Here is a 16,864-nt window from a genome sequence, read left to right as displayed (position 1 = left end):
CCCCCCTCTCTCCACATCCCTCCCTCTCTCTCCATGTCCATGCCCCCCCTCCCTCTCCATGTCCCCCTCTCTCCCTCTCCATGTCCCCCTCTCTCTCTCTCCATGTCCCCCTCTCTCTCTCTCTCCATGTCACCCCCTCTCTCTCTCTCTCTCCATGTCGTCCCCCTCTCTCTCTCTCCATGTCGTCCCCCTCTCTCTCTCTCCATGTCGCCCCCCCCTCTCTCTCTCTCTCTATGTCGTCCCCCTCTCTCTCTCTCTCCATGTCGCCCCCCCCCCCCTCTCTCTCTCCATGTCCCCCCCCCCTCTCTCTCTCTCCATGTCGCCCCCCTCTCTCTCTCTCTCCATGTCCCCCCCTCTCTCTCTCCATGTCCCCCTCTCTCTCTCCATGTCCCCCCCTCTCTCTCTCTCCATGTCCCCCCTCTCTCTCTCTCCCTCCATGTCCCCCTCTCTCTCCCTCCATGTCCCCCCTCTCTCTCCCTCCATGTCCCCCCTCTCTCTCCCTCCATGTCCCCCCTCCCTCTCTCTCTCTCCATGTCTCCCCTCCCTCTCTCTCTCTCTCCATGTCCCCCCTCCCTCTCTCTCTCTCCATGTCCCCCCTCCCTCTCTCTCTCTCCATGTCCCCCCTCTCTCTCTCTCTCTCTCTCCATGTCCCCCCTCTCTCTCTCTCCATGTCCCCCCCTCTCTCTCTCCATGCCCCCCCTCTCTCTCTCCATGTCCCCCTCTCTCTCTCTCCATGTCCCCTCTCTCTCCATGCCCCCCCTCTCTCTCTTCATGTCCCCCCCCTCTCTCTCTCTCTCTCTCTCTCCATGTCCCCCTCTTTCTCTCTCTCTCTCTCTCTCCATGTCCCCCACTCTCTCTCTCTCCATGTCCCCCCCTCTCTCTCTCTCTCTCTCTCCATGTCCCCCCCTCTCTCTCTCTCTCTCCATGTCCCCCCCCTCTCTCTCTCTCTACATGTCCCCCCTCTCTCTCTCTCTCTCCATGTCCCCCCCTCTCTCTCTCTCTCTCCATGTCCCCCCCTCTCTCTCTCTCCATGCCCCCCCTCTCTCTCTCTCTCTCCATGCCCCCCCTCTCTCTCTCTCCATGTCCCCCTCTCTCTCTCTCTCTCTCTCTCCATGTCCCCTCTCTCTCTCTCTCTCTAATATCCCCCCTCTCTCTCTCCCGGCTCCCTCTCCCTGCCCCCTCTCTCTGGCAGCAGATGACGTGGCATGTGACACACTGCATACGTTGGCAAGCGATGGTGGCAAGTGACACACAACATCTGGTGGCAGGCAGCAGTGGCAAATGACATGCTGCATCTGGTAACAGGCAATGGTTCCTACTCATTCTGCATTCTGGTGAGTTGAACTATTTCATTATATATTACAATGTAGCAATAGAAATAATGTGATTTGATCATCCTGACACCATATTAAGCATGATGTGGGGATGTTTTACTTGGCAGAACCAGCCATTCACCCTACAAATCACCCCTGCCGCTTAATTCCCCGTCAACCCTGAGACTACATTCCCCCCCCGGTCTTTGGAAAAATTGTCCCTGAATGGCAGTCTAGAAATGTGATCACCCTACCGGGGGACAAGGTGTCAATTTTCCCTTGGGTCGCTCTGATGCCCCATACAAAGGCCTTACCGCCTCAGATCCATCTCAAACTAAATAAGTATCCATATTGCGCAATTGTGAATGGTTTTATATACTGTTTTTGTGCATGTTTGCAAAATTAAAGTGGGCCACTCTGGTTGAAGTCCAGGGCCAAATTTTTGTTCCAGTCCAGCCCTGGTCACTACTGAAGACGCTTTCATCTTCACCCGGTCTTCCTTCCGAGTTTGCGGACTCTGGCTGGGTGAATGGCCGGAGCCGAGACCATGTCACTTATACACATGCGTGTGGTAGTTGGCGTTTACGTCACAGGACGCTGCTTCTTCAGAGCGCATGCGCCAGTGACGTCACCGGCTGCATCAAAAATAAATATCTCCTAATCGGTGCACGTTTGGGAAATATTTACTTTACTGTACCTATGGGTAAGCCTTACTATAGGCTTGCCTGTAGGTAAAAGTCATGCATGGGAGTTTACTCCCACTCAGGGGCGGACTGACCATTGGGCCACTCGGGCACCGCCCGAGGGCCCCATGCCACTAGGGGGCCCCATCAGGGTTGCCAGCCTCAGTAAAACCAGGGACAGTATGTAAAAATCTTTTTATTTGTTTTTTTTTTACATCTGTCTCTGAAATGTCCCTTACCGACATCCTTTTGGTCTAAAAATCCTGAGATTATAGCTGCCCCACCTCTCCAGTACCTTCTCACCCAATACAAACATGTCTGTGTATACTGTATGATTGTATACTGTGTGAGTGTTTGTGTCTACTGTGTGGTCCCATAATCTCTGATTGCCTGGGGGCCCCATAATCTCCTATTGCCCGGGGGGCCCCATGAGTTGTCAGTCCGCCCTGCTCCCACTGTACATTCAGAGGAAACTTGGCTGGTCCATAAGGGGCGGAGGGGTGTCCAGACACATAGAGTTGTATGATTTTTTTTTTTTTAAAGCCACCCTTCAAAAAGCCCACCCACTTGTGACATTAGCAAATGAACATTTGCTTCCTGCTTTTTTTTTGGGGGGGGGCGGTTTGTTAGCCCCTACTGTAGGCCACCCTCCCCAGCAACATAAGACCCTCCCAGAAACAACAGACCCCCCACCAGAAAAAATAGATCCACCCCTGCAACAAGAGATCCTCCAGCACCCTCTTGCCATTAGATACATTCAATGCTGGAGGTGCCAAAACTGCGTTCCTCCGCGTTCCCGCTGAAAAAAGCCCTGCAAATGTCACTGTCAATGCCCCCCCCAGTTCTCTTACCATAAAAGTACAGGAGGATCTCAGTCTGGTGGATCAGGCTGTTATGGCCATCATACACCTCTGCAGAGTATCTTCCCTCATCCTCTCTCTGGACGTGTCTCAGGAGGAAGCTGCCATTAAGGAGTATGCTGTACGTCTCATTGCAGCCAGAGACACAGATACCCCTGAAGATCTCCCCCAGTAGCTGCTCATCTTTCCTCCAATTCACCCGGGTGTGTTGTGACTCCAAATCCAGAGGCAGCAGGACTGAGGTGTTGCCAGGCCCCAGCACTTGCTCTGCAGGGATCTCTATAGGGACAAAGAGTGAGACAAGTTATCCTATCAGTGTAACACATTACAAAAGTGGTTCTTCAGTGGTCATTGAGTCTAGGACCCTGGAACCTCATGAGACTGTATAAGTCCTAATTACATACAATCAGGGATGGCTCTAGGCTTTGTGAGGCCTTGGGAAAAATTTAGACTTGAGGTCCCACTCACGCCCATGATGGAAAAAATAATTCAAGCGAGAAAAAGTAACTGGGGCATGGGTAAGGCAACCATTGAGGGTTCAGAAGTGGTGCTAACAATTTAGGTGTGCTGTACCCCGTAGCATTCAGATCTACAGCTCACAGGACATTGGCGTGATCAGTGAGCTGTGATATAACAGCAACTATTTTAAGAAATAGCATTAATAGAAAAAAAAATCTTATAAATTACCTAGTTTATGTGAAATTTGTGCTATTTGTTTTTCTGCGCGGATGCTCAGTTCTGGGTTTAAGTTGAGATAAGTTGTGTACAGGGGAACAGCAGGGCAGAGCACAGGAAGTTAGGGCACATTAGAGGGGGCACAATAGGGCAAATTACAGGGGGGGGGGGCAGCAGGGCACATTATGGGTCAGAACATAGGGTACAACGTAGGGAACACAGCAGAACATGGGGCACATCATGTGGCACACAGAAGAACATGGGGCACATTGTGGGGCTCACAGCAGAACCTTGGACAGAACATGGGGCACATTGTGGGGCTCACAGCAGGTAAAGGGGCACATCACAGGGTACACAGCAGAACATGGGACACATCATAGGGCTCACATCAGAACCTTGGGCACATCATGAGGCTCACAGCAGGGCATAGGACACACAACAGGGCATGGGGCACATCACAGGGCACACAGCAGAACATGAGGCACATTATGGGGCACACACCATATCAAAATTAAAAGCAAGGTGCAAAGTACACATAACCATGCATTGCTAAGATAAAAAAAATACAAACACTTGTGTATGTTCCATATAAGGACAACGTTTTCACAGGTACTGATATTAATCTCGATGCGTTTTGTGAAGCAAAGTTCACTTCTTCTGGAGACAATAAAGTCCAAATATATAAACCATGGATGGGTTTAAAAATGTAACAAGAACCAGCAGTCCACCAATTGGCAAGTGCCATGGAGAGCAGGGGCGGACTGACCATTCAGCCACTAGGGCACTGCCCGAGGGCCCCAGGCCACTACGGGGCCCCATCAGGGTTGCCAGCCTCAGTCAAACCAGGTACAGTATGTAAAAATGTTCTTTTTACATCTGCCTCTGAAATGTCCCTTACTGGCATCCTTTTGGTCTAAAAATCCTGAGAATATAGCTGCCCCACCTCTCCAGTACCTTTCTTAGCCAATAGAAACATGCCTGTGTATACTGTGTGATTGTATACTGTGTGTATATACTGTGTGGCCCCATAATCTCTGATTGCCTGGGGGCCCCATAATCTTATATTGCCCGGAGCTCCATGAGTTTTCAGTCTGCCCCTGATGGAGAGGCATATTATGTCAAGAAGCTGAAGATGGGACAGGCCAGCAGGGGTACACAGGATGATTCACCAAAACAAGCCAGAATTTATGCAAAACTATATTAGAACCTGTTATAAATAGACCATAAAGGAAAAAGCATCTGTAAAACAGATCACCGCGGAGAAGATGTGTGCCAATCATGGTTATAGTATATGTACTTTGCACTACGCACTCTGTACATTACCTATTCCTGACTCCTGTATTCTGCACATTACCTATTCCTGACCCATGCACTCTGCACATTACCTATTCCTGACCCCTGCACTCTGCACATTACCTATTCCTGGCCCCTGCACTCTGCACATTACCTATTCTTGACCCCTGCATTCTGTACATTACCTAGTCCTGACCCCTGCACTCTCTACATGATTTATTCCTGATCCATGCACTCTGTACATTACCTATTCCTGACCCCTGCACTCTGCACATTACCTATTCCTGGCCCCTGCACTCTGCACATTACCTATTCTTGACCCCTGCATTCTGTACATTACCTATTCCTGACCCCTGCACTCTGTACATGCTTTATTCCTGACCCCTGCACTCCGTACATTACCTATTCCTGACACCTGCACTCTGTACATTACCTATTCCTGACCCCTGCACTCTGTACAGTACCTATTCCTGACCCCTGCACTCTGTACATGATTTATTCCTGACCCCTGCACTCCGTACATTACCTATTCCTGACACCTGCACTCTGTACATTACCTATTCCTGACCCCTGCATTCTGTACATGACCTATTTCTGACCCCTGCATTCTATGCATTATTTATTCCTGACCCCTGCAATACACTATAAAGTTGTGTTAATCTTATAAGTGTGTGCCCTACCCCCAACATTCTATTTCTTATGAGGTCTGTCACAGTATTACCTATAATCCATAGTGTGATGTCCACCTTATTTATGAAAACACCAGCTGCATTATACACCGTCACCGAGTACCTTCCTTCTTCTTCCTTTCCACCATGGCTCAGCCACAAGCTCCCATTGGAGAAGAGCTGGGATGTCTCACCACAGCCGTAGTCACAATGCCCCCTCTTTATTCTAGCCAATAACTGCCCTTCTTTCGTCCACTCTATATCAGATGGGGGCATTTCAAACTTGCCCCGCAGAGGAAGTAGGACCGGTCGTCTCGGGATTTCCTGCCCCATTGCTGCTCCACCATCGGACGCATTCGTTTGATAGGCTATAAAATAAATAAATAAAATAAATGTTAACAAAAATATATAAATGAAAGAATCAGCTAGAGTACAAAGGAAGAATATATATTTTTTATATTGAACACCATTATATAAAGCTGCCCGTCTCAGGCCTCCAAACTGGAGTTTAGAACAAACATTACAATCTTTAACAATGATAACGCACAACATAAACCTAGTCTTCCACCTAGCCATTAAAGTGACTCGGTAACTAAAAAGAAAAAAAAAGATAAAAAAACAACCATGTGACAGTCCTGATGTCAGTGACTACAGTCCGCGGTCTCCTGCAGATCTCCATTGGTTGAAGGATCTTCACCATCTAATACTTCTAGGCTTGTCCAATGCCGATGTTCCCCGCTGTGTGCTGTGGCTCCATCTGCTGCCATCCCTGAGTCACTACAGCTCTTTGGGAACCCGCTGGTGATAAACCAACCAGCAGGTCTGTAAGCAGGTGTTAGATCCCTGTAGCCAGGTGCTGGGCTACAGCAATATGGAGAAGGAGACATTGGGGTTGATTTACTAAAACTGGAAAGTGCAAAATCTGGTTCAGCTGTGCATAGAAACCAATCAGCTTCTAACTTCAGCTTGTTCTTAAAGCGGGGGTTCTACTGTCTCCAATGTTTTTTTTTTTTTTTTTGGCATAATGACAAAGATTTATCCATTTAGATATAGAACTCACGTGTTCCTTTCAAGTGAAGTCTGCTGTCCTTTTTCCCAACACAAAAGAAGTTAGATTTTTTTAGTATGACGCTTGTCATCTTGCCTGTGGGCATACGAAGCCCGCAGGCTTCCTCTTCCGGGACACTGTGCTGCTGATGGACGAGCATGCACCGCCCGTTTGATCCCCGATCTCGCGCATGCGCAGTAACGGCAATTTCGAGCGCCGTCAACAGCTCAGGTTGCCATCACAACGGGCGTCGTCGTAGGAAGTCCCGCCCCGTTTTGATGGCAACGGAGCTGTGCCGTGTTTCTAAATCACTCGATAACTCACGCCAGGCCGCCGCACTGACTCCTGGGAACTATGACACAAGCTCCCAGGAGACAGTGCGGCTAGAGGATATTACGAAATATCCACACTATCCCCGCCCATATCCGCAATCACCACATACAGGAAGTACACAGCATGACAAGAAAGAAATAAGGTACTGTAGAAAAAAAAAAGTTCAGTTTTTAAATGATGACATGTATTTAATCAGCTTGAGTTATTATAATAAAATCGGGTGGAGCTCCGCTTTAAAGTGTTACTAAACTCTGAACCCTGCATTCCACTATATCTGGTCTCCACAGTACACAGAACATGGAAATGCAATTATTTTTGTAAATATAAACTGATAAATACCTTTTCTCATCAGCAGTATTCCTGATCTGGTGTGACTTCAATCAGTGTCTGGTTAAAGCTTGTAGGAGGAGTTTTCAATCTCCTCTGACTGTCCTAAGAGGCTGCATGACCCCCGACCCTCTATCAGGACAGTGCTGATAACATGCACCCTCCCAAGAAAAAAAAAAGCTCTAGCAATACACACCAAACTGAGCATGTGCAGAGTGCCCCCAAGGCTTTGTTGTATCAGGAGATGGATTGAGGACAGTGGAAAAAGGGGAGGATCAGAAAAGACAGTATCAAACTGCCTTTTTACACAATGCAGAGGATTAACCCCTTAGGTTCCACAGTGAGTATAACAAGCATGCTTCACTGCATATACAGACCGATTTTACTGTTTTGGGTTTAGTAATACTTTAACCGCCAACCTGCCGCAGTTATAATGCGGCAGGTTGGCTCGGCTGCACGAATCACTGCAGGTGTAGGTCAGGCGCATACAAGGCGATCCGTGGGCGTGTGCGCCCATTCGCTAGCGGGGGGAGCCAATCAGCAGGTCCAGCAGACTCGATGTCTGCCGGCCACCCGCGATCGCTCCATAGAGGCAGAATGGAGATCTGCCAGTGTAAACAAAGCAGATCCCCGTTCTGTCAGGGGAGCTCAGAGTGATCGTCTGTTCCTAGTGATCAGGAACAGCGATCTCTCTCTACTCCCAGTCAGTCCCCTCCCCCCCACAGTTAGAAACACCTCCCTAGGGAACATTTAACCCCTTGATCGCCCCCTAGAGTTAACCCCTCCCCTGCCAGCATAATTTATACAGTAATCAGTGCATTTTTATAGCACTAATCACTGTATAAATGTCACTGGTTCCAAAAAAGTGTCCGATCCGTCCGCCGCAATGTCACAGGCGAGCTAAAAATCGCAGATCACCGTCATTACGAGTAAAATAAAAAATGAAAAATGCCATAAATCTATCCCCTATTTTGTAGACACAATAACTTATGTGCAATCCGATCATTATACGCTAACTGGGATTTTTGTTTTACCAAAAATATGTAGAATGCATATCGGCCTAAACTGAGGAAGAAATTCGTTTTTTTACATTTTTTTGGGGGGGGGGCATATTTATTATAGCAAAAAGTAAAAAAATATTGTTTCTTCTTCAAAATTGTCGCTCTTTTTTTTGTTTATAGTGCAAAAAATAAGAACCGCAGAGATGATCAAATGCCACCAACAGAAAGCTCCAATTGCGGGGAAAAAAAGACGTCAATGGTGAGTTAAAGCGATGCAGTGCTGTATTGCAAAAAATGGCCTGGTCAGGATGTGGGTAAATCCTTCTGGGGCGGAAGGGGTTAAATGTAACTATCAACCCTTGAGCTGATTTTTTAAAATAATTTATTTCCCCAACCTTAGGTCTAAACAAGGACTACAAATTCTTAAAAAAATTACTTTGACCATCAATCTGTATTTAGTATGATGATTTAAATGTATATAATGAAGGTTACAAAAAGAGAGACTTACCCCAAGAGATCAGAGCGAATACCCACAGCACAATCATCCTGCTGGTGAGAGCAACACAATGAGTGCCAAAAAAAGATAGCGGTAAATAACATACAATATCTATCTATCTATCTATCTATCTATCTATCTATCTATCTATCTATCTATCTATCTATCTATCTATCTATCTATTCTATCTATTCTATCTATCTATTCTATCTATCTATTCTATCTATCTATTCTATCTATCTATTCTATGTGTGCACTCACCTGGGTCTTGGTTGCTGCTGATCTGATCATTGCTGAGTAGTGCAATAGAGGGAAATGAGCACTTAGGTCAGGAAGTGGAGGGTCTGGGAACATTACGATAAAGTTATAACCACAAGTAGACTTCAGTAAGTGGAAGTTATCCATATAGCATATTAAACACACTTCCAAACTTCCTCTATAGTCATAGACATTGAGGCCTGTTTGTCTATAAGAGCCGGGCTTTTAGTTCAGACCCAGAAATATTATTATATAAATATTAAAGAAAATGCATAGTAGTTTTGTGTATTTTTATTGTTTCGTGTTTACAAGATTTTTTCATCTTCCTGCTGAAATGTGCTTGTTGTTTACAGAGATCAATAGCTCAAGCTGAAATTTACACACAAAAGGGAATTAGTCAGAGCACTGACTCCTCCCCCTTCTCCCCGCTCCAGAACAGTGTTTCCAACCCCGTCCTCCCCAGATCCTTAACCGCTTGGCGACCAGCCGCCGCAGTACTGCGGCAACATGGCTCAGCTGCACGAATCGCTGGCATGTTACGTTACTTCTAAGTGTGGCCACTAGGGGCTCGTGCGTGCCCGCTGCTCGCCCCGGAGCCAATGCCAGTGACACGACGAGAATCGGGATCTCTGTGTGTAAACGCAGAGATCCCGGTTCTCTGAGGGGAGAAGAGACTGATTGTGTGTTCATACAAAGTAAGAACACCAATCTATCTGTTCCCTTAGCAAGTGCCATCCCCCCTTCAGTATGGAACACAGTTAACCCCTTGATCGCCCCCTAGTCTTAACCCCATTCACTGCTAGTGACATTTTTACAGTAATCAATGCATTTTTATAGCATTGATCACTGTATAAATGCCAATGGTCCCAAAAATGTGTCAAAATTGTCTGACGCGTCCGCCATAATGTCGCAGTCCCGATAAAAATCGCAGATCGCTGCCATTACTAGTAAAAAATAAAGAATAAAAATGCTATAAATCTATCCCCTATTTTGTAGACGCTATAACTTTTACGCAAACCAATCAATATACGCTTATTGCAATCTTTATTAGCAAAAATATGTAGAAGAATACATATTGGCCTAAACTGAGAAGAAATTTCCTTTAAAAAAAAAGGGGGATATTTATTATAGCAAAAAGTACAACATATTTTTTTTTTTTAATTGTCGCTCTTTTTTGTTTATAGCGCAAAAAATAAAAACCGCAGAGATTATCAAGTACCACCAAAATAAAGCCTTTCACAGTGCAGTTAAATGCAGATCATCGCAGTATAGTGTTAAAGAGCCTGACTCTTCGCCTCCCTCCCTCTCGAGAGCAGTGATTCAACCCCCTCTTTCTTCAGGATATTGACTCTTCCCCTCTTTGGGAGTTGTCTGCACCGCACCCTTCTCTTCCCAGATTATTGTCTCTTCCCCTCCCTCTCCAGAGCAGCGATTCCACCCCCTGCTTTTCCAGATCTCCCCTCCTTTCATTGTACACTATAATCTGAGCTGAGTTGTGCCATTGGTTAACCCGCTGTGCTCTGGGAATCATGGGCGTCCGCAGAACTTTTTCCAAGGTGGGGCATCATTTCAAGGCCACTCATGCTCCGCCCCTTTTCGACAATCTCATGAAAATCTTTCCACTGGTAATACATATGTGTTATATAACAGATAATTCATCTTCACTTTGTATTGAAAGTTACTCTGGCGGCTGTGTTCCATGCCCATATAGCCTAGAAAATGTACATCTTTTTACATTGCAATACATCTGTTGTGGCCATATTTTGATCTCATACTGTCACTGTATAGGCTGTTTTCATCAAGATAAAAATATGGCAACAACAGATGTATTGCAATGTAAAAAGATGTACATTCTCTAGGCTATATGGGCATGGTACGCAGCCACCTGAGTAACCTTGCAGACGCCCATGCTTTCAAAAACCAGCCCTGGAAAAAATTTCATACCAGCCTCACAGCATTATTATACCAGCCCAACAGCATAATGTCATTATTTTCTTGTTCATGAAAGGGAAAAACCATACATTTTAAAGCACATTTGATGAAGAGAGTATTAGATATAGATATGAAATCACATAGGGCTTTTATATATATATATATATATATATATATATATATATATATATATATTCAAATTCCAGTTAATAGTGGTAAGTGATCAATCATCAAGGGGGACCCCAGGAACTCAGAACGTGGGGGGGGCACCTTCTGCAGAGAGAATACTCTAGGTAAGGGGGGTGGGTTACTAATATAAGGAGGAAACCCTTTATATCAGTGCCCCTTACATTATCGTATTCACTCCCCCCTTACATCAGTGACCCCCGACTGGCCTGGTGGTGCTTTCACTGACCTCCTCTCAGGTGCACTGTGCAGGGCTCAGTCAGTCGGCTCCAGCTTGGAGGTTTTATCCTATAGTCTCCTGTCCATAGTCCACACAAATCTGACTTCTCCCATGACCCCCATCCCGGCGGTGCTCCCACTCTTGACTCCTCTCCAGACTCCCTCAGAGACTGCAGACATGCTACAGGAGATGGACAGAGACTGCAGACTTGATGCAAGAGCTCAATGCAGCCTCACCAGTGCCCATCAAATTCAGCCTCACTGTGCCCACCAATGCAGCCTCACTGTGCCCACCAAATGCAGCCTGACTGTGCCCATCAAATGCAGCCTCGCTGTGCCGTGAATGCAGTCTCACTGTGCCCATCATTGCAGCCCCTCCTGTGCCCCATGTCCCAGTCTGCAGTCCCTGTCTGTGGGAAGATGTGTTGTTGATGCTCGGTACAGTAACTTGCATGCCAGCAGGATATCCATGACGACCAGCAGCAGGCAGGGTCTGTTCTCGTTTTGGATGGGGACGGTGCTCCTTCCAGAGGATCTGTCTGCTGTGAGATGGAGTGGTCCCTGGCCACCTGCACCTTCAGCTGTCCTCATTTTCCGGCCCCAGTCAGCCTGCCCTCTGGTCCTGGGGAAGTGGAGAGCACTGAGTGGGAGTTGGAGAGAAGGGGGAGCAAAGAGTACTGGCGGGGTTGGAGAACACATGGGTGGGGGCAAAGAGCGAGGGGGAGTGGAGATCACAGGGGTGGGGAGCGGAGAGCGCTGGGGGGGGGGAACTTGAGAGTACTGGGGGGGCCAACAAGAACAGGGATAGAGAGCACGGTAAGCTGAGAGCACTGGGGGGGGGGGCTAAGAGTGTGGGGTGGTGAAGGGCACTGGGGGGGCAGAAAAACAGGGGTGGAGAGCACGGTGGCTGGAAAGTACTGGGGGGTACAAAGAGCAGGGGGAGTGGAGAGCAATGGGGGGGAGCTTGAGAGCACCAGTGGGGGCCAGAAAGAACAGTGATGGAAAGCACGGGGGACTGGAGAGCACTATGGGGGGTGGAGAGCACATGGGTGGGGGCAAAATGCAGGGGGAGTGGAGAGTACAGGGATGGGGAGTGGAGAGTGCTGGGGGGGAGCCAAAAAGAACAGAGGGGAAAGCACGGAGGGTAGAGAGCACTGGGGGGGCTGGAGAGCACCAGGGGGCATAAAGAACAGGGGTGGGGAGAATGGGGGGCCGGAGAGCACTGGGGTGGGGGCTGGAGAGTGATGGGGGGTGCTGAAGAGGCACTGGGGGGGAGAAAGAACAGGGGGGAGAGCACTGGGGGGAGTGGAGAGCACTGAGGGGAGAGCACTGGGGGGGAAAGAACAGGGGGAGAGAGGAGAGCGCTGGGGGGGAGGAGAGCACTGGGGGGAGTGGAGGGCACGGGGGGGAAAGAACAGGGGGGAGAGCACTGGGGGGAGAGCACTGGGGAGGAGAACGGGGGGAGAGCACAGAGGGGAGAGAACTGGGGGGAGTGGAGAGCACTGTGGGGGGGGGGGAGAACAGGGGGGGAGCACTGGGCGGAGTGGAGAGCACTGGGGGGAACAGTGGGGGAGAACGGGGGGAGAGCACTGGGATGGTGGCTAGAGAAGGATGGGGAGAGCTGGAGAGCAGCAAGAACAGGGGAGGAAAAAACTGGGGGGGGGGGCAGGATAGTGTGGTGGTGGAGGAGAGCACTGTAGGGGGGCAGGAGAGTATGGTGGAGGAGAGCACTGGAGGGGGTGGCAGGAGTGTGTGGTGGTGGAGGAGACCACTGGGGGGGCAGGAGAGTGTGGCGGTGGAGGAGAGCACTGGGGGGGGGGCAGGAGAGTGTGGCGGTGGAGGAGAGCATGGGGGGGGCGGCAGGAGAGTGCGGTGGTGGAGAGCACTGTGGGGGGGGGCAGGAGAGTGTGGTGGTGGAGGAGAGCACTGGAGGGGGTGGCAGGAGAGTGTGGAGGTGGAGGAGACCACTGGGGGGGTGGCAGGAGAGTGTGGCGGTGGAGGAGAGCACTGGGGGGGCAGGAGAGTGCGGTGGTGGAGGGGAGCACTGGGGGGCAGGAGAGTGCGGTGGTGGAGGAGAGCACTGGGGGGGCAGGAGAGTGCGGTGGTGGAGGAGAGCACTGGGGGGGGGGCAGAAGAGTGTGGTGGTGGAGGAGAGCACTGGGGGGGGCAGGAGAGTGTGGTGGTGGAGGAGAGTACTGTGGGGGAGGGGTCAGGAGAGTGTGGTGGTGGAGGAGAGCACTGGAGGGGATGGCAGGAGAGTGTGGTGGTGGAGGAGACCACTGGGGGGGCAGGAGAGTGCGGTGGTGGAGGAGAGCACTGTAGGGGGGCAGGAGAGTGTGGTGGAGGAGAGCACTGGAGGGGGTGGCAGGAGAGTGTGGTGGTGGAGGAGAGCACGGGGGGCAGGAGAGTGTGGTGGTAGAAGAGAGCACTGGGGGGGGGGGGAGAATGTGGTGGTGGAGGAGAGCACTGGGGGGGGGGGCAGGAGAGTGCGGTGGTGGAGGAGAGCACTGCAGACCCCCCCTCAATCCTCCTATCCAGGCACTGTGGCACGGATGGGCATCTACTCCTCTGGATCACAGCGCTGGATGGCTGTGTTCAGCGGCCGCTCTGTAACACAGTCCTGCCCCCCAGACCGACTCATGTGATAGGCGGAAAGTGATTCGCTCTACTATCACACGAGCTGGCCTGGGTGGGCGGGGCTGTGTTACAGACGGCCGCCGAACACAGAGCCAGCGCTGTGAACCAGAAGAGAGAGCGGAGGATGCAGCATGGCGGCGGCGGCAACACCTTGGGGATTCCAGGGGGGGCATTTGACCCCCCTTGCCCCCTGCTGCGGACGCCCATGCTGGGAATCCTTTGTTATATGATAACTGTTTACCTGTTAAACACAAATTGTGTGTGTTTGAATATATACACACACAGGTGCATCTCACTAAATTAGAATATCATCAAAAAGTTGATTTATTTCAGTAGTTCAATTCAAAAAATGACACTCATATATTATATCCCATCCATTTTAAAGATCCCACTGCAAGGGGCAACCAGACAGCTTTCCAGAAACGTCAGGCTGACAGCAAGCCAGATTCACCGGAACCAGAGTGTTTAAAGGGGACAACCGCAGCCAGGTAAGCTTGCACCTCCACTCCCCCCCCCAGTGATTGTTCCAGAGACTCCGTCCGACCGCCTACGGGGGTCAGGAAGGAATTTTTGCCCCACTGGTGCGTTTGGCTGCTACTGTCAGGGGGTTTTTCGCCTTCCTCTGGAACAACCATAGGTTAGCATACCCCTACCTCCGGCCTCCTTTCCATTTTTTACGCTATCCTAGGACGACTATTCCAGATCACAGCCAGACTTCTTTTCTGAGCGGAGACCTCCACCTTAAGTAAAGTTAGCTGGAACAGCCAGCAACCGAATACAACAACTCCTTCCGCATCCATATAGGCATCCCCTGATCAACTTGCGCGCTAATAGCCTCAAGCACGGCGGCAAGTCTGATACCTAGCCCCACCTCAGGATCAATACCCTGATCAGGATCATCATCTTAGGCCCATAGTACCATCAACAGCATCCACAAACCATGTGCTACTTCAAATACTCAGCTGAAGTTCTGCACAGACTAAGGAACATCAACACCACATTGCCATCTTCCATACAAAAAATACTTCAAAGAGAACAACTATTAAAAACCGGACGACAACCAGCTCCCAACCACAGGAAGACATCTACTCGACCACTACAATTAGATTGCGCCTTGATTAACGCCAGGTCTGCAGTCAAACATAGACTGGAAGTACACGACTTCATCATCGAGAACAATGTAGACTGCCTCTTCATCACCGAAAGCTGGTTGACCTCTGACTGCAACACCATCCTCACCGAATTGGTGCCGGAAAACTACAGGATCCTAACCGAACACCGGATAGAGAAAAAAGGAGGAGGCCTAGCAGTGATCTTTAAAGGTCACCTGGATCTCACTAAACCATCATCTCAGAACCCAGTTCCTTTTATGGAAACCCTGACGCTACATCTTCAACCAACACCCCATGACACCACTCATATTCTACTGTGCTACAGACCACCGGGACCAAAGTCCAATCTTCTTTCACCCCTCACGGAATCCTTTGCAATGCACACCCTAAAATTCAAAAATTTCCTGGCACTCGGAGATTTCAACCTTTGGGCAAACGAGCCTAAAGACCCCATCGCGACTGCCTGCATCAATCAACTAGAAGAAGTGGGTCTACAGCAACTGATAAAGAATCCCACGCATGGGTCAGGACACACCCTGGACCTCATTTTCAAACAGAACATCGACGTCAACATACTCGACAACATAACTCTGCCATGGACGGATCGCCACGCCATCAAATTCAAAATCACTACCAACATCACCAACGCAAAACGGAAACCTGTAACAACGCACTGGACCAGATCGCATAAAAAACTGTACTCCGAAGCCTTCAAAACCACTCTGTCCAAAAAGATATTTACAATAACCTTAAACCACTCTACGGAGGAAACACTCAACTCCCTGAACAAGGCATTACTGCAATCAGCAGACTCGGTAGCACCAAAATGCAGGGCACTCATCAGGAAGAAAAATGCTGGATGGTTTAATAGCTCTCTCTCCGTACTAAAGCAAGAACGCAGAAGAGCGGAAAGAACATGGAGAAGAAATCCCACTGAGGAAAACCTATTTAACTACTGTGGTAGTACGGAATCTCCAATCCTGGGACCGGGTTTTGGGACCAGCCAGCAGTCTGGCTGGATGATTGCACAGGTGGGTCTTGGGCTTAAAACAAAGCCAACACCATGGTTCTGGGCTCCACCCTCCCGAGGAGTCCAGGCGAGTAAGGGAGAAGAAGTGTGCAGGTCTGCACAGGTCGGTCTGTCAGAGCAGACAGAGGGTCCAAGCTTGTGGGCTGAAAAAAAGAAGCTAGTAAAGAGTGCTGAGGTACTGGGTGTACAGGAACTCTGTTAAAGAGCCAAGAGGGCTGCAGCAGAAGTCTGAGCAGCAGTGCTGCTAAAGAGAGCCAGGTGGCTTGGTATTTTTGGTTCTACGTACATTATTGCTGTGGAAAGCTGAAACCCCTGTGTGGGCAACTATTTTGTTGTCAGACTTTTCTTTCTTTAATAAAAGTGGGCCTACAAGCCCTTAAAACGGCATATCTGGTGTGGACTCAGCTCACTGGTAAGCTCTACCTTTAAGCTAAAATAACCCCCAAATATTACACTACAAAGGTCTGACAGAGAATTATCGGAAAGCAATCTTCAAAGCCAAAAAGGACCACTTCTCATATACAATCTCAACGGCCGCAAACCAACCACGGGAACTGTTTAAACTGGTTAATCAATCAATGAATCCGGTGTGCCTAGAACCCCCAGAAAGCGAATCCCAGGATTACTGTGACAAACTGTCGGATTTTTTCATCGATAAAGTCAAAACCATCAGGGAAACAATTTGTCAGAAGAAAACATCCAACCTCAGCCAGCAAATACATAAAGAGGATGTCTGCACCAACATACCGCAACCGCCAAAATTTTCACTATCCCCAATTACCGTAGACACCGC

The 16,864-nt window shown here is 49.1% G+C and overlaps 1 protein-coding gene across 1 annotated transcript in view; it reads right to left on the bottom strand.

The window, feature by feature from the left end:
* The window catches only part of LOC143927399 (uncharacterized), a 28,365-nt gene extending 19,609 nt beyond the window's left edge, over positions 1 to 8,756 (bottom strand). The window contains exons 1-3 of the mRNA XM_077451459.1: positions 8,710 to 8,756; positions 5,546 to 5,860; positions 2,848 to 3,135 (exon numbers count right to left, since the gene is read on the bottom strand). Coding sequence (XP_077307585.1) covers positions 2,848 to 3,135; positions 5,546 to 5,860; positions 8,710 to 8,746 — 640 coding nt within the window. The 5' untranslated portion in view covers positions 8,747 to 8,756. The remainder of the gene's footprint in view (positions 1 to 2,847; positions 3,136 to 5,545; positions 5,861 to 8,709) is intronic.
* Positions 8,757 to 16,864: the final 8,108 nt, after the last annotated feature.

The sequence above is a fragment of the Lithobates pipiens genome, unplaced genomic scaffold, assembly GCF_037356315.1.
Source record: "Lithobates pipiens isolate NorthernLeopardFrog02 unplaced genomic scaffold, aLitPip1_a1.2 Scaffold_23, whole genome shotgun sequence".
NCBI lineage: Eukaryota > Metazoa > Chordata > Amphibia > Anura > Ranidae > Lithobates > Lithobates pipiens.
Note: the sequence above shows the minus strand (reverse complement) of the source record. Positions and strands in the feature narration are given on the sequence as shown.